This window comes from Podarcis cretensis (genome assembly GCF_951804945.1).
Source record: "Podarcis cretensis genome assembly, chromosome: 15".
Taxonomy (NCBI): domain Eukaryota; kingdom Metazoa; phylum Chordata; class Lepidosauria; order Squamata; family Lacertidae; genus Podarcis; species Podarcis cretensis.
This window is the reverse complement of record NC_137185.1, coordinates 12,667,430-12,695,115: the sequence shown is the minus strand read 5'-3', so window position 1 is coordinate 12,695,115 and position 27,686 is coordinate 12,667,430. Positions and strand designations below refer to the sequence as shown.

The 27,686-nt window shown below is 41.7% G+C and overlaps 1 protein-coding gene across 8 annotated transcripts in view; it reads left to right on the top strand.

The window, feature by feature from the left end:
- The window catches only part of CUX1 (cut like homeobox 1), a 266,339-nt gene that overhangs the window by 53,823 nt on the left and 184,830 nt on the right, over positions 1-27,686 (top strand). For all 8 annotated transcript variants that reach the window (XM_079955383.1, XM_079955381.1, XM_079955379.1 and 5 more), the window contains exon 2: positions 9,759-9,869. In XM_079955383.1, coding sequence (XP_079811509.1) covers positions 9,759-9,869 — 111 coding nt within the window. The remainder of the gene's footprint in view (positions 1-9,758; positions 9,870-27,686) is intronic.

The following is a 27,686-nucleotide window of genomic DNA, read 5'->3' as shown; positions in this document are numbered from 1 at the left end:
ACACCTTTACTATAAATACTGCCCATGCCTCTTCAGATGATGTTCAGCTGGATTAAGAAATTGACATGTAGCTGTTATATTGGACAGGTTCAAAATCAATGAGAGATGGTATTTCCCCTTTTTTTCTAATCAGTCAAATGATAGACAGTATGTGTGTTTGGGGAAATGTGAAGAATGTTGAAATAAGCATTACTTGTGATGTCCACATGCGCTTTCACACATCAGTCTTCCTTTGCTTCCGGTGGTACTCCTTATCTATTCTGCATCTTTCTTTTTCAAAAGGCTCTGAATTTGTCAGACAAGCCTGACTCCTCCCAATTAATTTTTGACTTATAATTGTCAGCAGTGCAACTTGAAGTAAGCACATACACCCATACATTGTAGCCAGAAACATGTACTCAGAATTGACAAGAGTTTGGTTACTCCATTAAATATGTATTTATTGCCATATTTCATTTTGGGAGATACACCCTGCCATTCATTTCTAAACCCAATTCAAGCTTTAAATGTTCTGATTTTCAACTTGTTTTCCTCTCTTTGGCTCTGTGGTAGCCAGCTCCCAGTCACCCTGGGTCTGATACCCTTCGAGGGGAGGGTGTTCCTGGTTAACAGAGTGTTTCCCCCTGCTCAGCCATACCCTTCTCCCTTAATTCGCCACCACTGGATATAATTTCTCTGCAAGGCTGCTTCTTTATCAGTCAGCATAATAACCTTCCTAAAGGCTCCTGAAGGCTCCCAAGGTAGCATAGGTTTTGACTTCCAGGCTTGAGGATGTTGAAATAAGTTTTTGAAACAAGTTCTAAAGTTTACAAAGAGAAACATACGCATAAGTTACAGAAAATCTGTATATTCTCGTTTGGAGCAGAATGACAAAACAAAGTAAATTAAAATGCAATCCACTATCCCTGGGCTTCTACAATCCCTAACTCACCAGGTTCTCAGAAGAATCATCTCTTGAGTAGCAAGCTTTGCTTATCATGCTGAGCCCTACCCTGAACTGCTCACCTCCCGGGTGCCCATCTGTCTATATAACTTCCCTTTGTCCATCATATATTCTTCCCATAGGCTCCAAGATCAAGGAGGTTGGGAGCTTTTAATTTTCTTGCCCCCAGACAAAAGATGTGTCATTCCTAACATCCAGAATGAAGGGCCTTGATATTTGAGCCTCAGGGCAATTGATAGCTTTCTCAGTTAACCTTGTAATCCCCAATGAACAAACAGGTTTGTTTTTTAATTACACACACACACACACACACACACACTACATCTCATCATATGCAGCAATCCATACAAGTATCCCAGGGAGACAAAGTCCAATTTCTTTACAGGCCTACCAGTATTTTTCCTCATGGATCCTTTACTTGCATGGTTTTAATGTTAAAGTACATTTTTTTTAAAAAAAAAAATGAAACTAATTGTGTTTTATTAATGCTGAAGACAGCTTTGAAGATTCCAGGAAAAAAAAGGTGGACATGAGTCTAACAAATAATATATAAAGATTTCAGGAAAGCACATATTTAAAGTTGCAAAGTGTGCGCTAGTACGGCTGCGATGAGCATCTGCAGATTGGGGAACAGGCTCCCCATGCACACTCAGCAGACAAACTGCACTCTGAAGCTTAATGCTTGCCTTGAAGCCAGCAAAGGGTGCTCAGAAAGCTAGCTTGATGTGTGTGCTTTGGAAGAGGAAAATTCCCTCCCCTGTTTGGTTAGCGCCCCTAGTCAAGAATTCACAAACTGTACCAGGGTATGCTGATGTGATGTGAAAGAAGTATGTGTCACAAGAAATAAAAATTTAAATAGGGTCTTGTGGAACCAAAGTACCCACCCACAGAGGAGGCTACCTTTCACATCTCTACACTAATCAAGGCTTGGACCAAATATCCTTCCAGTCAGGTGATATTCCCTAGACAGTGTCTCACACACAGAAACATTGAGGATGAGCTCTTCTGTATGCAAGGATCTTTTCCTTTTATACACCGCAAACGAATCCGTTTGGGGAGGTCCTGTCCTAGCGAAGTGTTCTTCTGTTGAACAAGGCCTATTTGAAGCCACAGATCTGATGCTAGGAGCTAAATCTGATGCAAAAACCTATTAAAATAAAGATGTTGCTTAGCTCTGGCTGTGCAGAGTTGTTCACACAACCTTTAACCCAGAACCTAGAAGCATGTGTGAGTTTTTTGTGGCAAACTGACCCTTGGGAGTTGCAGCATTTTCTGAGAACATGACCCCACGGTGCCCTGAGGAGCTGCAGGGAAAAAGAGCCCTTTGTGGAAAGACGGCTTGCCCCTACTCCTCCTGCCACAGTCCAGCCCTCTGCATATGGTAGGTGACTGCATCTGGTAGGAAGAAATATTCCGCCAGGGAGGGGGAGGGATGAAGTCATCTGTTCCATCAGCTTGTAAAACCGAACTAATTAACAGACAATCAGCATTGATTGAGACAGCTGCATGCTCTGGGGAGCAATTGGAAACACACACACACCCCAGCTTTGCAAAGCCGTTGTTTTGCTGCTCTTAAGACAAGGCACTGAATTTATGTCTTTGGGGTTGCTAGAGCTGGAACAAGAACAGGAAATTATTCCTGTCCTGAGAGTTCACACTCTAAATGAAAGATAGAAGCAATGTAAACAGGTGCTGGAATGCCCCCCAGAGTGATAAGACGTCAGTGTGGGTTGTCCTTTAATGTTGGTAATGTAGTTGGTCCCATCTGAATAAATTACTGGATTTGTCAATGGACATATCAACAATGCTTTAGGTAGCAATTTCAGTATGTAAAAGTGTCCCGTTTCTTGGCAATTCCCTCCACAGGTTGTTGTTATAACCTCTTGTTTTCAGATGAGGAATTCATTTTGAGAGACTTTTGACAAAAGCATCAAGTTGAGTTAAACTGATTTGGGCCATTGGGCCATTTACTTCAGTGTTGCCTACTGTACTGTGCATCAGTCTTTGGAGCAGAGAGAAAGGCCTTTCTCAGTTCTGCTAATTGAGATCATGGCTACCCAATATGCTAATATGATGTAATGCTCATTGGACCGGCGGGGATCCTGATTCAAACTCTCTTGGCCATGCAGCTCGCTAGGTGGTTTTGAGCCAGTTTCTCTTTCAACCTAGTTTGTCTTACAGGGTTGTTTTAAGGAGAAAGTGAGGAGTGGAATTGCATACACTGCCTTGAGCTCCTTGGGGGAAAGCTGAGATATAAATGTGATTTAGGCATATAACCCATCAAGAGCCGTGCAAATATTTTGGCAAAAATAATGTTGCAGGGGAGGGACAGGCCCTGACAGCTTCAGGTTGGACTGAGAAACACCCTTGTTTTGAAACACTGTTTGTCAGTGCAGCCCAACACAGGAAAATCAACATGGTGACCACCAGATGCTTTAGGAATACCACTTCCATCTGTCTCTTCCAGCATGACCAGTGATCAGGAATGATGGGAGCTGTAGTCCAAAACATCTGGAGGGCACCAGGTTGGTAAATGCTGGTATGTTTTTCTGCCTCTGGTGGAAGAGTGGAGTAAAATGCAACAAGCTGTAAAAGGATAGCCCCTGATTCTTGTGTTTGTGCACAAGCGGAGCCGTAGCAAGTTCTCTCCCTGCCCCTGTTTGCCATCAGAGCCAACCCTTCCAAAGTTAAAAATAAAAACTCGATGTGTGGATATGACAACCTCCAGGACGACAGACAGGGTAAGGTAGCTGGGGGGTTTCTTGCCTTTTGTAATGGCAAATGAAATCTTAAAAAGCATAAAAGATTTAAGTCTAATTTTAGTATGATTCCAGTAGAAATAGATATGTCTCATTAATCATATTTATGTTTTTGCTCGGTATTAATGCTCCTGCTGCAAACATTAAATTAACCTTATGTAGTTGTTGGTGCACTGTTTAAAAAGATGAAACTAATGAAATCTGTACTTGTAGAAGTCTTGGGAGCAGCTGCTTGGCAGCTGTGCACTTTAGTAATATCTCTCTGAAGCTCCTGCTTCTGGATCTTTTAAAAATTTCTTCCATTTTGTGGTGGCAGAGGCATTAGATCTAGACAGAATGTAGGCAGTCCCCAATATCCTGTATATATAAATATCCTGCCTTTTTATAATCATGAAACTCAACAGTTACCTGACAGGTACTGTGTAGAGGTTGTGGTTTCAGGTGCCTTTAAACCAAGGCCCTGTGGTTCTTTAAACCAAGAACCTGTGGCCCTCCAGATGTTGCTGGACTAAGCCCCCATAAGCTCTGACATTTATTATTATTATTATTATTAGTAGTAGTAGTAGTAGTCCATCTGACTGGGTTGCCCTAGCCACTTTGGTCAGCTTCCAGCAGATTATAAAACACAATAGAACATAAAACATTAAAAACTTCCCTATATGGGGCTGCCTTATATTTTTAGGGGAGAAAAAAGTCTCAAGGGAGGGAGGTGAACCTCAAGTGATTTGAGGTTTGTGTATTCAGGTAGGCTTCAGATGATCTTACAGTGATCATAACGTTTGGGCAGGTTTGCGTGGGAGAATGTGATTCTTTGAATGCCTGGGTCCAAGCCAAAGTCAGGGTAATTGAGGAGCAAAAGTCTTACCTTCATCTCCTCAGAGTCTTGGCAGACAAACTCATTTGGGGAGATACTTCTATGCAAGCCCCACTGCAGTGATTCTAAACCATGCAGAATTGTGCTTAAATGCCCTCTCTGGTGAACATTTCCCCAAATGCCACAAGTGCAGGAAAATCTTAGTGGCTATAGCTTAGTTTCAGCCAAGAAACTAGATCCTTTCTTCACTTTGATGTTAATGCTTGATAGACATGAATAATCAGATACTTTGATTTGCTGATCTGTCTGTCTCCACCTTTACTGTCCCGAAAAGCCACTGTCTAGGCAAGCTGCTTGATCTTGCCTCATATAGATCACCTCTGACTGTTGCTCATGTTTCTGATTTCCTGTGTGAGTCTTGATGTTAGCGGTGGATATTTTCAACAACTGGCTCAAGGTATCTTGGGCAGCTAACAGGAATCAGGGTTGTGCCTGCCCCCCTTCTAGACCCACTTGATAGAAATGTGCTGTTCTCAAATGTTTCATAGGTCCCACGTACGTAACATACCCTTTGGAAATTTGCAGTTTGTCTTGTTTTATTTCAGTGTGTTTGTTATCTCTTTCTGCCTTTTTGTTTGAAAATAATTATTGCCTTGCACATATACTAGTTTTCTTCCTGATTAACCCTCCTTTTGGGGGGGGTATATTTTGAGCTCTTGCTTTTTAAACAGATTGCTAATATTCTTTTAAAAGCCTTCTGCTTAGCTGTTAGACACGTTGGTTTCTGTTATGTGTACACACACACACACACACACACACACACACTTTTTGGGCTCTTTACTCTGAAATGCATCCAAGGCTGGTTTGTCCAACTGTTAAGGATTTCTTTCTTTTTTATAGTGTTTCCCCATATGTTACAGAATTTCATCAAAGTCTGTTGACATTCTGCCTTACTTCCCCCTATATTCAGCACTGCGAACCAGGAAGCCAACCACACTGAGCCTAATACGGTTTACTCTCAAGTAACTGTATACAGAAATGGAGCCTTAGGCTGTCAAAATAAAATGAATTTAAAAGGTGGGCACATCTTCTTTTATGGTGAGAGGAATATTTTAAATTTGAATCTCTGTAATCCTGGGACGGAAAGTATGTTATCCCCTGAGGCACCTTGTTATACAGCTGGCAGGATTTTGATAGCTTCCAGGGCCTCGCTTTCTTTTTTTTTCGTTGCTCCAGCACTCATGTGGTGATAAAAAAAGCTAAATATTGGAAAAACTAGAAAACGTATGAAATATATCAATCGCATTGCATTATTGGGAGGATTTGAATCAAGTTGTTCTAATCAGGAATGAGATTATAGAACACAAGATAAAAATCCACTGACCTTTGTTTGGCATCTGTGTGGTTCATAAATTGATAAAGAAATCATGCTAATTACATGTAGCTAAAGTAGGATACTGTCACTTGGAGTATGTCTTACATGTGCCCCCTTGTTTCTGGATGAGCAGCCCATGTGTGCTAGTTTCCCTTGAGTGGGTTTGAATCAGATCAAGGGAAGTAATAGCATCACTCTATTCTGTGTCCAGTTTGGGTGTCACAATTTAAGAAGGGTGTTGATAAGCTGGAATATGTGCAGAGGAGGGCGATCAAGATGCTTAAGGGTCTGGAAACCAAGACTTCTTAGGAGCAGTTGAAGGAGCTGGGTATGTTTAGCTTGGAAAAGAGGAGACTGAGAGGAGATATGATAGCCGTCTTCAAACATCTCTAGGGCTGTCACATGGAAGAGGGAGCAAGCTTGTTTTCTCCTGCTCTAGAGCGTAGGACTTGAACCAATGGATTTAAGTTACAAGGAAGGAGATTTTATTAAACGTCAAGAACTTTCTGACAGTAAGAGCTGTTTGGCAGTGGAACAGACTCCCTCGGATGGTGGCAGACCCTCCTTTACCAGAGGTTTTTAAGTAGATGTTAGATGGCCATCTGAGGGCAAGAGCTGTTCAACAGTGAAATGGACTCTCTTGGGAGATTGTGGACTCCCTCCCCTTCATTGGAGGTTTTTAATCAGAGGTTGGATGGTCATCTGTCATGGGTGCTTTAGTTGAGATTCCTGCATTGCAGTGGTTGGACTCATGACCCTTGGGGCTCCCTTCCAACTCTGTGATTCTATGAATGTCTGGGAGCCATATGATTCCCATGTTGTAAACATTTATCTTGTGCACACATAGCTGTGTCAGGAGGCAGTTAGGTGTAGGTTCTGACCACATAGCTAAGCCCAACATTATGACATCACCACTTCTCTTGGTTTCCAAGAGGATTCAGAGGGGCGAGAAGATTGTTAAAACCACAAGAATCCTGATTGACTAAGTGAATTCTCTGTGTTTGATGGAGCCAGTGGCATTGATATTTTTTCCCCTGTAACCCTCCAAAAGTTAAGAATGCCATTCATATGTCAGTTTCTCTTAGAACAACTATATCCATTGAATTGGAACCAGATACAAGTGCTCCAAGTGTCCAGAAAATGTTATGTTGGTCTGTCTCTGCTATTTTAAACACTCAACCCCCCACCCTCACCGATTGTTTTTTCTTCCAAGTGATAGAGATGTTGTTTGTTGAGTTATTACGTAACCAAAATCTGTGCAGTAGGCATGGGGGCAACCTAATAATAATAATAATAATAATAATAATAATAATAATAATAATTTATTTATTTATACCCCGCCCATCTGGCTGGGTTTCCCCAGCTAATCTGGGTGGCTTCCAACAAAATATTAAAACACAATAGTCTGTTAAACATTAAAAGCTTCCCTAAACAGGGCTGCCTTCAGATGCACCCAAGATTTGCAAAAGTACAGAAACCCTTTAGGAACAAGCCCAAAATGACTCCAAAAATATATTATCAATCTGGTCACAGAATGCTAAATGATACTTGCATCATTTTCATTTCAGAAAATTGTAGCAATGTGGATGACGTATGTGTAACAGAGAGACAAATTTCTAAGCAGCATTTAAGAGACTGGCAGTGGGGATGTGGGCTCATATGCGCCTTCTCTGGAGCAACAACCCCCCCCCCAAAAAAAACTTGAATGTGGTTAATGGGCACATCAGCTATGGCTACAGACAACCAGGTTCCTTGCCTAACCAGGTCTATTAATAAGGTTTTGAAGTTGCTTCAGGATGCTGGGCATTCATAATGTTATTGCAGATGTATCCCACAGCTACTTAATGACTGCAGGGGGTTGGGGTGCAGATTTGCTCCGGGAAAGGGAAGAAAGTACACAATCCCATTATAAATTATGTCTGCTTCAGCCAGCAGGTGAAGAGGAGGAGGGATTGCCAAAGAGTGTCTGAACTTGTTGGTTAAGGTCAGCTGTCAGAGACATGCCTTCTCCTTCTCAGGCATTCCCACTCTCTTTGACTGAAAAGGGGAAAGCTTTGAAGGCGCCACTCCGCCGCACACAAACAACATTTTGTTGCGAGGGAAGGGGCTCTCTTTCGTTCTGACTCACTAGTGAGCTGTTTTTCTCACTTCTCATGAACATCAGATTTGGAATGAAAGGAAATCGATTAAAGGTAAAGACAAATCTAGAGGCAAATCCTCCCACAAGGTACATAACACAACTTCTATTGACTTCATGGGAATGTGGTGCATATACTTGAATTTAGTGCTTAAATAAAATGGACAGAGATATGGTAGTGCGACGCAGCAATGGATCTCAGCACAGCTGGGGCATTTCTGCCAATACACATCCCCTGCTATTTAGAGTGTGCAATAAGTAAGGGAATCTCTTGGGTAGAGGTGGAAGATACGGTGAGGTGACTGGTGCATAGCAACATTGCAGAGTGACACAGTTCCTGGACTCGTTTTTGTCGTGCATGAAACCAGCAAACATGGAACAAGGCAGTGGATGAATTAATCAGAGAATTTGATCAGCTGCCATCCATTGTTCTTACGGCCAAACACTTTTAAATGAAGCAAGTTGCAGAATCGTCTTTTCCTTGGCAAGCTGCTGTCTGGTTTTGTGATCTGGAGTTCATGGGCTGGCTTGGTGGTGGTGCTTTCAAGAATCTCAAGTCTTTGCTAGTCCTACTTGCTGGGAGAGCCGCCACAAGGCAGAATACATAGTGCTGGGCTAAATACAACCAACTTTGTATTCAGCATGTATTCATGGGATGTATGAAGTATTCTAAAAAGAAAGGTGCTGGGGCTGAAACTCCCAAGAAACTGGAGTCTATGGCTCAAAATCTTTCTCCGCCCTCCACCCCTCAGTCATGGATCCTCAGACATCACTTCCTTGTTAACAAGCTTTACTGGTGATATAAAAACCATAGCAGTTAAATTTTGATATGTGATGTTTGGCCAGCTGTGGCTTTGAAAAGGAGCTAGCTTTTCAGATGAAGCACTGAAATAGGTTTTGTTGTGAAAAGCTGTATAGATGTAGCTACTTAAGAGGACAGGACATAGGTACTTAAGAGGACAGGACGTTGTTGTTGTTGTTGTTGTTGTTGTTGTTGTTGTTGTTACTGGGTGTGTCCAGCTTGTTTTCTACACTCTTGTAGTGGAGATATTATAAGGACCAGAAGATAGGCCTTCTCTACCACATTGTACACCAGCCTGTTGCTCTCTTGATGTTTTGGAATACAACTCCCATCAGCTTTAGGATATCAGGCTGGCAAAGGCTGGGCCTAATGGAATTGCCCCTGTTGTGGGTTTGGTTGAATTAGTTTATAAGAAAGGGAAAGCAACTCTGTGTCTTCTTGATTAGCTGAAAGGGAAGAAATTGACCAAAAGGGTCAAGTTCAGCAGAACAAGTTCCTATACAAATAAAATCCACATTTACTGTGTCTTGTCTGTCTTGTCTCTAGAACCTGAAAACCCTGAAAGGTCAATGAATGTATTAGTTGTGATATTCAGTAGTTATTCATAATGTCAAAAGTCATGCCAAAAAGGTAGATCTAATGCAATACTAGTGGAGGCATGCAGCCTTAAATTATCTTGCCTTACCCAAGGAAATAGGGGAATGCCATTTATGCAAGTTTGTATTGACCTGCGACTTCATGGAGAGGCTTGTAATAACTTTGCATGAGAGGTGGCAAGGAAAGAATGGTTCAGTTAAGGGATTTAAAACAATGAGGTCTATTTACTTTCACCACCTGAGTTTTCAAATTTTATCTTTTTTGGGGGGCAGGGGGCGAGAGAATCTGGGCATGGTTAAAATTATGATCCCTCTTTCTTTTTCATTGATAGAGGGAGCTTGATGCCACAGCGACAGTGTTGGCAAACCGCCAAGATGAAAGTGAACAATCAAGAAAGAAGCTTATTGAACAAAGCCGTGAGTTCAAGAAAAACACTCCAGAGGTAAGCTGTGATGTTAATTCTGCAAATCTCTACTTCCCAGAATATTAACAGACCCACAATTCCCCCCCCCCCATTGAAACAAAGTTGTGTGTCTTGTACTTGCAGATTATTCATTGGAACTCATATTTTAAGCTTGGGGTATATATAACTTTGTGTGTGTGTTTCTGACTTAACTAGAAGCAGTCTAAACTATAACACTGCATTTATTCACATTGTGGAATCAGCACGTATATGAGAGAGAAAAAATCTACTGCTTTTATGTTCCTGTAGAAAACATCCATAAAATTAATTAATAATATAATGCCACTCAAACTGAGCAGATTCAAAATTGTAATGACCTTTTTGTTGTACCTAGGAAAATAATAATATATTAATAGACAGCTCTTTGGGCATGTTAAAAGTAGTTTTTCTGTTATACGCATAATATTTAATGTTAGGGACATGTTTGCTATAGAGTTGTTGTATCTAAAAGCATATATTTATTAAAGCTTTGACTTGGTTTGAAAGTATAATTAAAAGTACAATAAGTGTGCTTTATTGACACACACACACCCCTCACCGCAACATAATTTCAGTTGACATGCCTTTGGCTATTGGAAAAAGCTCTGATATATTTATACAGCATATAAAATTAACATGGCATTTTAAAAGTTGCACTTACTAAATAATAGGTTAAATAAACATGCTAAAACAGATCTCAATCAATTTAGGATGTCAGAAAAATTCAAATAAAATTTGTTCAGAAAATTCACACCAATGAAATCACACAGAGTTGGCAGGGGGCATTGCCCCACTCCACCCCCTTTTGGCCATATTTACCTTGCTTTCTGCATCCATTTGAAGTTAACTATTTCATCATTGACTACTGTTAAGAATCCATTAAGGCAGTGCTTAATGCTCTGGGGATGTTTTCACTCCGTTAATGTACGTAATGATTATGTGCTATGTAGGTTAACAAACCATAGTGAATTCATGCCTCAGCTGCAGCATTTCATAAAGTGATTTTTACTAAGGCCCTGTGACCTATTGAAAATGTGGAATATCTATGGCATGGTAAAAGTGACTCCTCATGTTAGCTTTATTGCATCAAGTAAAATTACAATCTTTTCTGTATGGGCAGAAGGCACATTTGAAAGGTTCTTCCATGTAGTGGTGATGAGATTGCAAAGATCAGCAAGTATAGAATGGGAAGTGTTTTGCTATCTTGGTTGAGTAAATGTGTTGTGCAAGCATGAGCATAGCCCACCGTTTTTCATTTTGGTACCTTTCAGAAAGTAGCCGAGCTACAGCTAAGTGGAAGAGCATGTATTTTGCACATTGAAGGTCCTTGGTTCACTTTCCTGCATTTGTACTTCAACAAAACTTGTGTGGTGGGATGGAGTATCCCTGTCTTGAATCCCTGGATAGCTGCTGCTAGTGAGGGTTGCTAATGCCGGACTAGACAGACAAGTGTAAAGAATTCATGTGTTCCAAAGTCTGTTTGCCTAGCAAAGTGCTTGATTTTCAAGATGTAAATTCTGAAATTCCTTGACTTGTAAAAATACTACTTTCTGGCTGCTGTTCTGAGTTGTGAGATGGACCACTTGATTTAACTGAGAGAATTGTAGAAGACAGCTTTGGTGACGAAGAGAAGAGTAAGGCACTTTTAGTACTGGGAGTGGGGGGAATACTAAAATAAAAAGAGTCTCTAACAGTGGCTAATTTGTGGCTTTCAAGGTATTGTCAGACTACAGCTTCTATTGTCTCTGACCTTTGGCTGTACTGATTGTGACTGATGAGAGTTAGAGACCCAACAGCACTCAAAGGACTACAGACCCACCCCCCACCCCTCGCTGCCCTAACACAATAGCAAAAACCAAACCAACTGTTTTGATACCATAATTCACAGCTAGTGAATTTGCGGTGAACTTTCACAATGATGACAGAGACAATGTCATCTAGACAAAGTTGGATGCAATAAGGTAGAAGAAAGTATTTATATTTATCCTATACTTTTTGAGTGTTTGCGTTACACAGATCTGTTGTTTGGAACATGAACAAATATTGATTTGTGTAGCCGAAGCTATTACAAAAACACAAACTATGTAAAGAGATTGCATGTAATGTGCCCACATGAGATTAAACAAAAAAACCTTTGTATATTGCAGCTTCTGTCTGTTGTTCCTTAAATGAGCCTGCTGCATGTTAGGATTCAGAAGGCCCAAAATAATAAAGTTGCACACATTTTGTGTTGTTGTTTTGGTGTGGAGTTATTTGCAAATAATGTAATGGAGAACCTATTTGCTCTCTCTGCAAAGGGGTTTCACCCTTTTGACTTAACGAGTTTTGTTATTAATCTATATACCGTATTATACACACTTCTTTTAAGAGCTAAACATTGAAGTGGGGCCAATTAAAGAATCAGAAGAGACCTGTCTCAGCTGCAGCATGCTTGATAATGTAGTTACTTCATGCAAAGACTGAGGACGCAACTCAGGCAGCAAGAACCGACAGGGCCATCTTGTGCTCTCTCAGGTGATTACAGGCACCAGTGGGTAGCAGCTCTCATTGCCACAGCCAGGGAAGGTATCAGAAGAACTGCTTAGGCCAACAGAAGCATTCACAAGGCCTGACACTTTGCTGTTGCCGAAACGGATGGCACTGCGAACTTTGGGTGTTCCAAACTAAATGTGAGTTCCTTGTCAAACCGAACTCAAACATTCAGTGAACCACTGAGATGAATTACATTTCTAAGATTTTTATCCTGTTCCTTTATGGAACCAATTTCAACATAGTTAATGCATTTACAACGTAATTCTGTGCATGTTTTCTCAGAAGAAAGCCTACTGTGTTCAATGGAGTTTCCTCCTTTGTAAGAAACGTTACCACTGAGTTATGCCTCTTCCTCAAAGTAGATTATCTTAACTGCTGTATATAATGTTTCTATGAAAGTGAACCATTCCCTAAAAAGAATTTCTCTTTGCCTTTTACTCTAGCACACGAGAGTCAGCATATACTAGTAGGGCTTTAAAGCATGTATCTAAAGTGAAATAAAGGAAAATAGTGACATTAATTTTTTTAAATGGGCAGACTATGTGTAGGTTCTAGGGATGCGGGTGACGCTGTGGTCTAAACCACTGAGCCTAGGGCCTGCCAATCAGAAGGTCGCCGGTTCGAATCCCCGCGACGTGGTGAGCTCCCATTGCTTAGTCCCAGTTCCTGCCAACCTAGCAGTTCGAAAGCACGTCAAAGTGCAAGTAGTTAAATAGGTACCGCTCCGGCAGGAAGGTAAACGGTGTTTCCATGTGCTGCTCTGGTTTCTCCAGAAGCAGCTTAGTCATTCTGGCCACATGACCCGGAAAAACTGTCTGCAGACAAACGTCGGCTCCCTCGGCTAGTAAAGTGAGATGAGCACTGCAACCCTAGAGTCGTTTGCGACCGGACTTAAATGTCAGGGGTCCTTTACCTTTTTATGTGTAGGTTATACTCTTGTTTCCAACAAGCAGGATGGAGTCCTAGACATTTGACCATTTGTTTGTTTGTTTGCTTAAATATTTATAGATCATACCTTTCTTTTTTAAAAAAAAACCAGAAAAGCAGTATACAGAATACATTAACTTTAATAGAATAAGTAAAAACTGGTTGGAAGAAGCTGAGTTAATGAGAACTTGCATTCCTGTTTGCATATGCTTGAAGTTACAATATATGCAGACTGGGAGGAGCTTTGCTATACTGCTAGATTTGCACCAGGGGAAATTACTTCCCAGTTTTGGCACTACTATGAAGGTTAGTATCAATTCCTTGAATTGTCGGGGGTGGCGGATAGTAAACTTAAGTGAAATAGGACCCAAGCCCTATGGCCCAGTCAGTGGGCCCCATTCAGAAGCCTGGTGGGCCACATGTTGGAATTATAAATTAAATTATAGGGTGGTACACATGCACGAATGGGGGTAGGTTGCTGGTCTACCAGTCAGTAAAACTCCTCATTTCAAAATGTTTATTGATGTAAATGGTGTTGGCAACAAACATGGCCTTCAAGACAGTCCATTGGGCTATTTTATAGAGCCTACAAAGCTGTAGCTAAGTCTCTTTAATATCCTGGTTTATCCGGCTTGAATCTTGATGGCACACAATGGGTGGGGAGAGAGGAAAGGTGTTTCAGACAAGGTCATGACAGAGCTTTAATTTTTTTCAGCTGCCTTGTTGATTTCTATGCAGCAGACAGACAGTGACAGTCAGTGTTGGAGTATCTGGGTGAACTCCTTAGGATTGTTTCCCTCTCACATTTTTCCATGTCTTGTCACAGGTTTAGTAGTTTAAGCATCTCTCGGCTTTTAGCTTTCCACATACTGCTGTCCAGGATGCCCAAAGAACTTTCTCAGACTCCGTTGCAAATAAACTGGTATTTAGAAGAACCCTAGAACAGAGCCTCACTCTTCTGAACTGTCAGTGGCAGTTACAACTCTGCAGTGTCTGCAGACTGGGCTCTTAGGATGTTCCAGAGATCAGAGAGACTCGATCAAGTATGTTCTTTTTGTAGCTCTTTTAGCAAAATCAAATCTTTTCTTCTGGGCTGCATGCTTTCCAACTGCACAGAGATCAGGTGCCCTCAGGAACAGAATCTGCCTTACCAGCCACCTTCTGAGACTTTGCATGGGACCAGCTGCCTTAGCAGCAGGAATGCAACCTCTCCTAAGACTAAGCCCCTTCTGCAGAAATATTGCATATTTTTTACACCAGTGATTTGTTTCTGTGCTTCGGCTTATTTTTACTACAGTATTTTGGAGATGGATGCATTATAATATGTGAAGCGGGTGCAGGTATTGCTACCACTGAAGTTAGGAAAAAAGTTTTCTAAATCTTTAAATTCAAAGATTTATTCAGCCGATCCTCCCCTCCCTCTGGGTCTTATTGCATTATCTTGGAAAACATCTGGTGCCATATGTCTGTGTTCCGGCTAATGTAGCATAGTTTGGGAGCAACAGCCAGAGGCTACATCCCTCAACAACTTGACGCAGAAGTTTGATACTGATTGCTACCAAAATGTATGTCGTGGTTGAAAAGACCCTGTGAAAGGAACTTCCAGTGACTTGGCCCCAGTTTTCTTCGAACTTCTTTTTGGCAGGTATGCGTGAGGAATGCTTCAGGTTACTTCATTATGCATTCAGAATATTTAAGTTCATGTGTTGTGAAATGGCTTGCATATGAATTGCTTCAGCTGACAGGAATCTTGTTTCACTTCCAAATTGGCAATGTGAATTATATGGATATCTTGTGCCATCTCAATATGTCTCTAGGGAGCATGCAGAAATGCCCCAGTCACTTCTAGAATAACCAGCCCACTACCAGTTTAACTAGTCAGTAACTAAAGCACAACTCAACACTTTGATCAGTATTCCTTTGTGTGCCCCACTAAAATGAATGGGAGTTAGTCAATAATACGAGCAGATTATAATGTTGAAAGCACATGTAATGGAACAAACATGCTCAGTCTCCACTTGTGCTGGGAAACCCCCTCCCACAATACCACTGCTTTTTACCCTGTTTTAGATTAATTTTGCTTGGCCTTATTCCTAGTTAACCCAAACTTAGGGGGTGCTCCAAAACTGAGTTTTGGAACCCAAGCCCTGAACTTCATGTGAGCTTTTGTTAACATAAGCTATATCAAATGTGTGGGATTTGTTCACAAGAGGGAAAGGTCTGGATGGGGAGGGAGCGTGCTGTCCCATGACCCATCCCTGATTCTTTAACCCTTATTAAAGAGGGTCAGCTATTGCTGCATTTGTGCTGGGAGAATACTAGCTCCCTGTGAAACTGGCTGCAAAACTGAAGCGACTCCCTCCTTCATGTGCTCCCTTTTATATATCTGTTGAGAAAAAGCAGCTAGATTTTGAGCAAGCTCAGGAGAGAGCTTTGTTGCATTGTTAAAGCAATGGGCCCTCTGGGGAGTTAGTCTCTCATTGTAAATAAGCAGTGAATGCTCGGAGGTAAAATTTATGAGTTAACCTTGCTGTGAGAGTTTGAGTACAACTGACAAAAGGTGATATTTCTGGACAAGGCCTCACTAGGACTGTACATTAGGTTCTGTTACATAATGGTGATATCATGCATTTGAATTTTCTGCTGTTAGTCACTTTAATAAAATAGTTAATTATAGGGTGTTCTGGCCATTTTAGGATTAAGACTGTCTGAAACATATACTGTGTTAAAATCAGGAGGTGGGGGGAAGAGGCTTTAATTAAAAACAGCCATTTTGTTTTGCCAGCTGTGCAGCTTCTTACAGGTCCTGCACCTCATCATCAATTCTAAGCATCCCTTATTAATTTTTGAGAACGTGGTTGATCTTGATAATTTAGAATCTCCTCAAGTCACTCAGGAGCTCGAATTGACCACATAATTGCTAGTAGAAATACTTATTTTATAAATGGCTTTTAGCGGCTTTGTTCTGCATGCCCAGGAAATCATCAGAAGTGAGAGTTTGGAGGGTTAATGTGGATCAAAAAGCTAAAGGCATTTTTTATTTGTTCAAGCCTAGAACTGGGAGTATCGAAGGGAGAAAGTCAGCTCCCGCTTAGTTTTGCAGTGCAATTCCACTGTAGCTACAAATGGTGTCTGAAGATGTTGGCTTAAAAGAAATAGCCATTTGCAGCTGCACCTGTTTAAAAGTCCGATTGGATGCAAGATTCAGGCCCTCTCTGCACTATATTGCATTTAAAGCAGTATCATACTACTAAAACTGCCATGGCCTCCCCCAAAGAATCCTAGTTCGTTAATGTTGCTGAGAAGTGTTAAAACCTGGGCAGTATGTATGGAGGTCCTGGGTTACCCAGTGTCAGGGAACTGCCATCAGAGAGTCAGGTGGTGGAAGGGCTCAAGGAGGCTAGGAGACCCTCGGATGCTGAGGAAGGAAGCAGCAGGGGGAGAGAGAGAGTTCCCGCAGAAACTCAGTCAGAGGGATGGCTCCAAGATACTTCCAGTGAGAACAGCGGAGAGGTCTCAGGACCTCCGCTGGGGACGCCTACTCCGCGCAGGAAACTGTCACGCAGAGAATCCAGAAGGAGAGTTTCCGTTAAGGAACTCTTATGTTGGCGTAAATTCCGGAAGCGCCCACTGACGGATTCTGCCAGCGATTGAGGTAGCCATGCGTCCATGGCTCCGCGGTCTGGGAGAGTTTTTAGAAACTGATTGCATGAGTTGAGAACTCAACCATTTACGCACAAGCAGCCCCTTAACCCATAACACCCAGACAACAAGACCCCCTCTCAGCCTCACTGATGTGGTCCTAAGCAAAGCAGTTAGAGTTGTCTGAAACTTTTCAGTACCCTTAACAAACTGACACACCTGAAACCATGGAAGGAAGGGGGAGTTTCTCTGAGGGCGTGTAATGGTTGCTATTTCAAACTCCGAAGCTTTTTAGCCATTGGAGTGAAAGGTGTCCCCATTCAGAAAACAAGGGGGCTCAGCTACAAGAGGTTTTGTGAACTTACCACTAGTATGTCCAAATCCCCATTAGCCATGGAATGTGCTGACCTGCAGCTCTTGGCAATGGTCAGATGATTGTGCTAAAATGGATTGGGGAATATGTCCTTATAATTGTGAGTGGGATTCGTGTGTCATAATATTAGATGTTAGGGGTTTAACATCGCTTCAGAAGCCTGGGTGATCCCCCTATCTGCCATTGCTGCTAATGATGTCTGAACTGCCTCTGCCTGAAGTGACCTCTGCTCCCTTTCTGACTATTTTCCTTTGGGCAAAAGTGGACCTTGGAAGTTTGATTGCCGGCCTCGCCATTTCCTCTATCCGGCCTGCATATGTGCTCAGTGGTGAGGGATGGAAGTGAGAGAGTGGGCTTTTACTGTTTTCTAGACTCTGATGGTCAAATCCAGTTGGAATCTGAAATCGCACAGCAGAGCCTTTGAGCATATCCAGCAGTAGGTGTGCTCTGAGCATAAACAGCTTCTAACTGGCCTGGAAAAAGAGAATCTTGCACGCTGACAGAAAACTGAATAAATGAACTCTCAAACAGAGCACCTTAACACTTACAGAGTTGTGATGGCCCCCTGCTGACCCCCAAACTCTCTCCTAAGTAAATGGAAATTTTGAACCATGGGGAAGTTTTCTCCCGAAAAGCATATGATCTCACTCCCAGGGTCCTAGAACTGCCTAAGAGGCATCTGGTTAATTACACCATGGACTCTCTTTTTTTGGCTTTCCGAGTTTGCCCTAAAATATTTTGTGTGAGGTGGCAGTGATTTATTTCAATTGCTGTTTATTTCATTAGACTCTTCCCCCCACCCCGTGTTGTATGATAGCCAAATCAGATATTTTCTTCTGAAGCAATATACAATGTTTTAAATATATTGCAAAACATGAACAAAGTGTCTATGATTGCCTTTTCTCTATGATATGGAGATAGACTTAGGTTTCAGGATTGGAATTAATTTTATGTGGTTTTATTTTTTAAAACACACACAGAGAGAGATCAACTGCATTTTAATAGAATTGGTAGTGCTCTATCCCACCCTTGTAAAAAAAACCAGACAGGACCTGGGTTGTCTGTCTAGTGTTTCAAATAATTCAGTGCCAGCATCTAACCTTTAGGTGACACCTATAAAAGACAGACAGACACAAACATGTATCAAATTCCTAGGCACTAGCTTCAATTCTTTTGTACTTTTGGGCCTGTGTTTGTTACAACTCTGGGCATGTCCCAGCTAACACTAATCACAAAGTGCCTATACACATAGGAAGACTTCTTTTTTGTACCATAGTTTTGCATTACAAACCATGCAGTTAAAAGTCCATATTCAGCCATGTGATTTCATGGTTCCTGGGATTTTTTGTAAGCAGGGGTTCTGTTCAGACATCTCTTTGCCCCCTTGCGTGTGTGGCAAGACTGGAAAGGAGCATAGAGTTCAGGCTTTTCTCACCTGCCCTTCCTTCCTTTTGAAACAGGTTGAGGGATATCACAAGTAACCACAGGATGTCCTGTGTCATGCTCTTGCTTTTCTGTGAGAGAGGAGCAGCCCCCAAGTATAAATTTGTAGGTTGATATCATGAGGTATGAAACTTCACATAGACTGCATTTTTCCCCCAACCACAGAGCTTACTGCGAGTGCAAATGAGCAATTTTTCAGTATTATGTGAATACTGACAACTTTGCATTTTTTTATCTACCTAAAATAACTGAATGTTTGATTTATAAGAGATCGAGTTGTACCATATATTCATGTGTAGAGGGAAATCGTTTGAACATCAGTTTTAAATATTAGGGTCTTGAACAGATTATATTTTAAATGGATTTCTAAAGAAGTAAGCAGGAATAAAGAGGAATAAATTCCCATAGAAAATAAAAATACATTATCAACTCTTGGGATTCTAATTTGGCAGTGATTTTGGAGACAAGGAATGGCAATCTAATTAGGAGTGCCCATGATTTTATTTGAAGGGGATTTTAGACCATTTTTAGAAAGAATGTGTTAGTTTTCTGACATTGTGATGGATAGCCTTGACTTGAAATAATTTGATCCCAGTGTAGTTCCAGATGATGGACTCAAGCTCCTACCAAACCAAGCCAGCATGACCCAGCGTTCAGGGATGATGGGAATTGTAGTCAATCAGCACCTGCAGGGTTCCCCCAACAGAGACTATGAGGGGACTGTGAATGAATATAGAGATCAGATGCAAATAACATTTTAAAGTGAGATCTATCTGATTTCTTTCTTTGAATGAGAACACTTTAGCACTTTCCAGCAAGTGCTAAAATGACTAATTGGGTCATGTAGTACGTTGCGAAAATTATTGCAATTATTGCACCCTGATCAGAGGAAGTCTCTGGCTCCTGTTGTTATTCTCCTTCTTAACTCCTCATTGGGAGGAGTTTTCAGTATTCTGTAGAATATTGTTAATGGCTGGTATATGTATACCCACCAGTCACTTGCATTTGAGAATTGCTGCTAAAAAGGTGTCCCTATGGAAGGATCTGGGCTTGGAATAAATGCTACCTTTTTCTTTTCTGCCAGCCAGTGGTGTTCCTCCCTTTTTTGTGGTTGGTAGGTAACTGGTTGACAGGAAAGCCTCCCCTGCAATTTCTCGCAAGTATCATGAGTGTGTTCTAAGTATTTATGCAAGGTTAAGCGGTTACTCTTGAAACTACAATGTAGCGGAGCAATAATGTGTATATTTTACATTTTGTCTACATATTCTAAAACTCGATTGTTTGATTGGTTTACTGGCTGGGCAGAAGGTTTGCTTGCTTTAATAAAGAAGATTGATTTATAAATAGAAGTTTAAAAGTGGTTCAGTTTGAAGCTAACTGTAATCAGTAATTGCCAAGTTGAATGAGCAAAAAGCTGGTGATGCAAAATCTAAATTGTTGTAAATTGTAACACATCTGTAATCTTCAAACTGGGAGAACAGAAAAGTTATATTAGCATGCTTTGCTAATAGGTCTCAACACCTATTAGGGCTTCTTTCTGACAATGGTATTTGAAAGAGGGAGAGGATTTGAGCTTTTATTATTTATTAAGGATTTTTTATTCTGTCTTTCAAATTTCCAGTATGTACTGCAATAACAAAGCTCAACAAGAATAACCACACCATTAAAAACTCTTAAAACAACAGAAACTAAGAAACTCCAATTCAAGCAGCAAATAAGGCAGATAATAATGCCTGAATGTTGCAGAACCAATTTATTGTGGCAAGAGTTTTGTAGACAGGTGCTTGCTCCATGTTGAAGATGGAGGTGAAGAACATCTCCCCCCTTCAGTAATCCAGTCCCCTGGACTGGTGCTGTGACTCCCCTGTGATGATTGCTACTTCTTTTTGTATCTTGAATCATTGGCAATAGTCGTATCTGGAAATAAATTAAGAGAAAAATTATATTTGCTAAAAAAAGATTTCAGAAGACTTGAAGGAAGTAGAAGACCATCAAACCCAACCCAGCCACCCCAAAGAGGGAGCCTCCACCCCTAAGCCCCCTCTCCCCTGTTTGTGTCTAACAGGAAACTCACCCCTTGAGAGTTACTTATAAGCAAATTAAGGGACACGTGAAGTAAAGAAATGAATAGAGGATTTTTTTAAAAAAAAATAACAACTGTTGGATTCTTTTTCAATTAATGCATTTTCAGTGTTGATGAATATATGGAAAAATGAAATTACACTGCTATCCTGCCGTGTCTCCAGTGTGACGATAAATCAATTTTTTTCCCTTTTAAAATGTCTGGCCCTGTAATTTATGTTTGCTTAAGCCATTACTAAATTCGTAGTAGGTGTTTTAGTTGGCAAGCGTCAGTCCAGGGACTTTGTGGACGTTTACTTTTTTATTTTTATAAATACTGTGCTTTTGTTCTTGGCCAAAATGAAGTGTGGAAAAACATATGCGTTTTTGTTAATTGCAAAAATTGACTTGTTTCTGTCTTCTTCTAAAGCAGTGGTTCTCAAACTTTTTTCCATGGGCCACACTTTCAGAATAAAAATTTGCTCGTGCCACACCGACGTTTTTTATTGATAAGAAATACATTGCAACACAAAAAGAAATAACAACCAACAGTGCTTGATTTTGAACAGATATCTATCCATATTCAGCTGCAAATAAAATTATTTTGATACTATACTTTACCATATTACTCTGAATTGTTTAGATGTTTATTTTATTGTCCTTGAATCTTCCTGCCACACTTGCCGTCCTCTCCTGCCACTGCAGGGTGGTATGCCACACCCTGATTGATTGATTGATTGATTGATTGTTGAATTTATATACCCAGAGGTATCAGGGTGGTTTACAGAACAAAAATTGAGAGCCACTGTTCTAAATAAATGTTTGCACTCAGGCCATTTTAAATCATTGTGGCTTGGATGCTGTAGAACCTTGATTGTGCTGTTTGTTAACTGACAAAACCTTTAAATGGGATGGACATCTGGCGTTTCTTCCCCAAACATGCTACTGATTTGTGCTGTATACTTCTGGAATGGGTTGGGATGCCTGAGCAATGAGAGGAAGTTGGCCTGGAGCAAATTTTCAAGTCATTGTTGGAAGCAGTTGCCATAAATTGTGTGCTGTTTGCATTAATGTTGCAAATGTCAAGCTATTATTAATAGATACGTTGAAGAGACTCCATCCCAGGTGAGGGCATGAAGAATTGGAAACACCTCCTGCTCTTGGCGATAAGCAACAGGAGCAGTCCTCTTTCCTCTGAGATGGTGGAAGCTTCCAAGTGGTCACATGACTTGACTGATGCCAACTTACCACTGATCTTCCCTTGCAATGTGCAGTTACAGGATTGGGTTGGGCATCTTGTATGATGCCGTCTCATGCTTCTGAGGGGCACTGCCAGAACTTCAGAGGCCCAATGGTGGCTCATGTAGAGAGAGTGCATGGTGATTCAGAAGAATCAGCAACACACATGGGGTCCCTGGCAAGCTAATCTAAAGTGAGGAAGGTTTGCAGGATGGGAGAGCATTCAAAAGTAGCTGCTGTATCCAGAATGTTCTTATTCTAAAGCTGTTGGGCCCAAGGAAGATGAAATTATTTTATAACCAACCAGGAGTGTGCGCTCCTTCCTTGTACCTCATTTGTCTAGAATGCAAATTCCCTCTGCTATTTCTCTACAAGCCTTAAACTGTGGCTAACTGTGATGTTAATAGCAATTTTAACAGTGGTTTAGGCTGGCCAAGGCTCCCACCTGAGCAGGATTTGAACTCATCTTGGTTACATGGTTTAAAACCTTGGTTAAGCAAGAGCTGGTTTTGATTGTAGCTAATGTCATTGCCAACATAGTGCTTAGATAGCTTTAAAAGAGGATCACAAACGTTCATGGAGGATAAAGCTATCAAAGGCTACTAATGATGGCAGGGTGTTATCTCCAGGATCAGTGGCAGGGTACCTCTGAATACCTGTTGCTTATGTCCTCCTTGTGAGCTTCTCAAAAGGCCATGGGTGTAGTCCACCAGCGCTCTACTTATGTTGTGGCCTTATGGTCTTGTGGAAAAGTAGAAATGTGTATGCTAGGATGGAGGCTAGGCAGGGCAGCCATTCATAGTTAAACATTTGTTTTTCTGTCTTTGGGAAATCTTTATTGAAAGATAAGGCTTAAAAATTCACATGGATTGAGAGAGGCTTTAGAAAACCTCATTTGCCATCAGTTTGTCATTTTCTCAGAGACGGGGGTTCAAAAGAAGGATTTGTTTCTCAGGAGCCTGGAGGCTGCCCTGCCACTTGTGCTGGAGAGCATAGCCGTAGTCTCTTCTGCTCCAAGGGCTGATGAATATGCAGTCGCTGCATCTGAGGCATAGCTAGCATCTCTCTCTCTCTCTCTCTCTCTCTCTCTCTCTCTCTCTCTGTGTGTGTGTGTGTGTATTGCTTCTCCTAGAGTGGTGCATAATGATAGACTTTAAGCATTTCCCTTCCATCCTCTCCATGCTTCAACCTCCAAGCTATTTATGCCCTTTTAACCAAAATGAGTTTTCCCTAAACCAGGAATTACTCATTGCTGCTTCCACCTCCTTGTTAAAAAGAAGTAAAATTTAAATATATCCATCTGGCTTCATAAACTCAATGGTACCTTACACCCCCCCTCCCAATATTCTTATCCCGTTATAAGAATTCTCCTACTTCCCAGCTCTGTTCCACCTCCATGCCTAAGATAGCCTTTAAAAAAAACCACAAAAATCCCAACTAACGATCATTGTGCCACGTCCTCCCAGGAAAACAACCTCTGACAAGAACCACTGTGGTATAGGGCCAGGCTAGAGACTGTTGCATCGGACTGAACAACCTAAATTCCCCCGCTGCTGAGGTTTGCCCAGGAAAGATCAGTAGCATTGGCTAAACTGTCCTTCAGGGAGGCTAGCCTGCCACTGCCGATCTTTTTATTGAATAACTTTTGATATGCTTTGAGGGGTTCCTTCAAAGCTGTTTTGAACACCCCTGTCAGAGCTGCGTTGTGGATGAACATTCTGCATGGAACACCAGGTTGGCTAGCGAAGAAGCACATCGTTGTTGGGTGCTGTGCAGTTTTCCCCCCCTGTGGGTGTGTTCGGAATATTTAGTGTTCCTGCCGAGAAAATAATCATGCTTTTTTAAAAAAAAAAATCTTAAGGCTTTATTTAGTTGATTTTGAAACCAATTAAAGGAAGATTGGCTGTGCTTCCTCTTGTAAACACTCATTTAGATTGCTTAAAATAGAAGGAACTTACTCAGCTGAGTGGAAGGATGCTGTCTGCTTTCCCCTGGCTGTGTACTAAGGTGGTTTAACAACATTTGCAGAAGTTCACAGCCAGGCTTGGGGGTGCAGTGTGGGTAAGAAAACTCAAATGCCTAAGTGCCAGCATCACATTTTTTTAAAAGCCTGTGGGACCAGGCTCTTGTGACTTTCTTCTAGTCCTGCAAACTGAATAGTTACCTCATTTTTAATTGGGCAGGTTAACTGTATTAAAATGTATTTGGCCAGTATTCCAGAACAGCCAAACTTAGATACAGTCGTACCTTTGCTGACGAACGACTCGCGAGTCGAACGTTTTGGCTCCCGGATGCCGCAAACCCAGAAGTGAGTGTTCTGGTTTGTGAACGTTCTTTAGAACCCAAACGTCTGGCGTGGCTTCCGATTGGTTTTGGAAATCGAACAGACTTTCGAAACGGATTTCGTTCAACTTCCGAGGTACGACTGTACTTTTTTTGTGGATAGAAGAAAGAGTACCTTGAATCCATGTCATCTTATAGCTTGAAACCATGTCATCTTGCTTCAGTGATGGAATCTTTCACAGTTGCTGTCTCTTTAGGTGTTCCTTAAGTGACACAAGAAGACCGTTTCTGTGTAAGCCCCCAACTTCCTCCAAACTTCCTGCTGTGGGAGATTCTTCTGGCTCCTTCACTGCATTTAGAAGGGCAGCAGAGATTTTTCTTTTTGAGCCCCCCTAGTTTGGCAGCTGCGGATTTGTTTGCTGTTTCTTGTTTTTGTTGCTTTACTCATTTTCGTGCACACTGCTCTGATCTCCTTGGGGAAGAAGAACAGGAAGCAAACATTTAAACGGCATGTTGTTAAAAGGTTTGTACCTCTTTGCACGTGTCATCTCACTAAGTCCTCTTACCACCCAATTTCACATGAGCACTGAGGCTGGGATATTTGGGTGGCCTCTTCCCTTTGGAATGCCTTTCCCAGGGAGGCCTGACGTTGCTGTCCTTTGAGTTCCAGGTGCAAGCATTTCTGTTTCCCTGGGATTTTAAGAATGACAAATGCTATCATTTTAAATTCAGAGCAGTTTTGATTTTTCTGTTTGTTTTGAATGGACTACTTCTGCTTTAGGTTGTTATTGTACGCCTTATCATTTATGGTACTTTTGTTTCTTACTACTTTGTTTGCTACTCTTGTGATTGGGATAGAAAGAAAGAAAGAAAGAAAGAAAGAAAGAAAGAAAGAAAGAAAGAAAGAAAGATCTCAACTGAAATGCTGAAGTTCACTGGAAGATAAAGACAGCAGAGACAAGGGGAGGATGCTCCAGACCAGGTGTGACAGGAAGTCCTCCTGGCTGGAGCAACATTCCCCTGTGAGCCCACTCTGGGCAAACAGGAAATGTAGTACAGGGTTACAGACGCTTCAGGTTACAGACTCCGCTAACCCAGAAATAGTACCTCGGGTTAAGAACTTTGCTTCAGGATGAGAACAGAAATCGTGCTCCGGCGGCACGACGGCAGCAGGAAGCCCCATTAGCTAAAGTGGTGTTTCAGGTTAAGAACAGTTTCAGGTTAAGAACGGACCTCCAGAACAAATTAAGTACTTAAGCCGAGGTACCACTGTATATTGGGACGCAGGTGGCGCTGTGGGTTAAAGCCTCAGCGCCTAGGGCTTGCTGATCGAAAGGTCGGCGGTTCAAATCCCTGCGGCGGGGTGCGCTCCCGCTGCTCGGTCCCAGCGCCTGCCAACCTAGCAGTTCGAAAGCACCTCCGGGTGCAAGTAGATAAATAGGGACCGCTTACCAGCGGGAAGGTAAACGGCGTTTCCGTGTGCGGCTCTGGCTCTGGCTCTGGCTCTGGCCAGAGCAGCGATGTCACGCTGGCCACGTGACCCGGAAGTGTCTCCGGACAGCGCTGGCCCCTGGCCTCTTAAGTGAGATGGGCGCACAACCCCAGAGTCTGTCAAGACTGGCCCGTACGGGCAGGGGTACCTTTACCTTTACCTTTTACCACTGTATATTGTATTTACGGAATCAATGTAAAGAAATGGACTCACTAGTAGGGTTTGACTAAACACAATCAACAACACTAATATTAATATAGAAGTGATAGAGATGAGGTTGAAGTGATAAGAATACAACAACATCTGATGTAAAGAACATAATTTTGAAGTATAGTATTGCAAGGAGGACAAATTCATATGTTAAAAAACCCAGAGGGGGAAGTTGAGGGAAGGTGCGTGGGACGGACGGATGTGGAATTATTTTTTATTATTATCTGTTTGATATGTTTGTAATCAAAATGTAAAACTCAATAAGAATTATTTAAAAAGAAAGAAAGGAATATAAATCTCAGTATAAGCCAGGCACCACACCTATTCAGTGATTTCATCCTTAAGAATGCAACATTGAAGAAGCTTGGGACAAAGTGAGCTGACAATTAATAAAGGCTTTAAAATATACCATTTTAGTTCAGCAAGCTGATTTTGGGAGTCTTGATGGAGGAGCATTCCACACCACAGTATTCAACAAACAAAAACCTGCCTGCCCCGTCTGTTAATATCAGGGTGTGCTTGTGTGTGTTGGGGTGGGGTAGGGTAGGGGGAGTGAGCAAGGGGAGGTTAAAACATGATGAATTAGTGACTATATCAGGTATGTGAAAATATGACCTATTTGACAGGCAGAGGCACACGTTGGTACACCACAGCCCTCAAGCGAATCCCTTTCTGAATGCAATAAACATCTAACATTTCCCACCCTATTGTAAACAGGATAGAGGTGCCTGGAGCACCCTGGATTTATCAGTGCTATTAAAAGAAAAGAACACAGTGCTGCAAATGTAAGGACACGTGCTTAAGCGATCTTCTCTTGACTAGTAGCATTAAACAACGCCGCACTCCCATGTAGTGGGCTTATGAATTCAATGCATTTTTATTGCATGTTTGGACAGCAATGCCATATTAAGCAAAAGAGGAAATTCATGTAAAATGCTGGGCTCTACTGAAGGGCTGGGGAAATTTAGGCTCAGGTCATGGAAGTGGCTCCCTCCCCAGGCAACTCTTTCTGCCCCCAAATAAAGTCATGTGTGGCACATCACACGAAGGATACCTAACTGCTTCCTTGGGTTATTTTTTGCTTGAAAATCCGCCCAGGACATTTTTTTATGCCGATATGTTAACATTGACTGGGGGGGGGGGAGTCCCCAAAGGCAAAAGTCAGTAGAAATTGTGTGATTTTGTAGTCCCAGGTGCTTTTCGCTGCAATTTGGGCATATTGAGTACTGGCAATGACCGTTTTGCACAGGGGTTGCATTCCTGACCCCCATGCATATCAGTGGAGCGCATGTAAGCCTGCTCTGCCTCCTTTGGCCTCCACTCCATGCTGCCCCTGTTTCCAGAGACACTTCCAGGGGTGGTGCGATGCACACGTGCGCAGTTACACATCACTTGGATGTGGTTAAATGGTCATTGCCTCTACTACCAAGAAGGAGGCAATCAGTGGGAATGATTATGTGTCGAATGCCTACTTCTGTGTAAATTCTGCGGTAGAAAAGTACATGTGAGGCAGATTTAATCCCTGTTTTTCTTCGAAATGAATGTGACTTTAAATGGTATTCCAGCTACTGCAGTATCAAGTTTTTCTTTTTGTAAAACAAAATGTCAGAGAGCT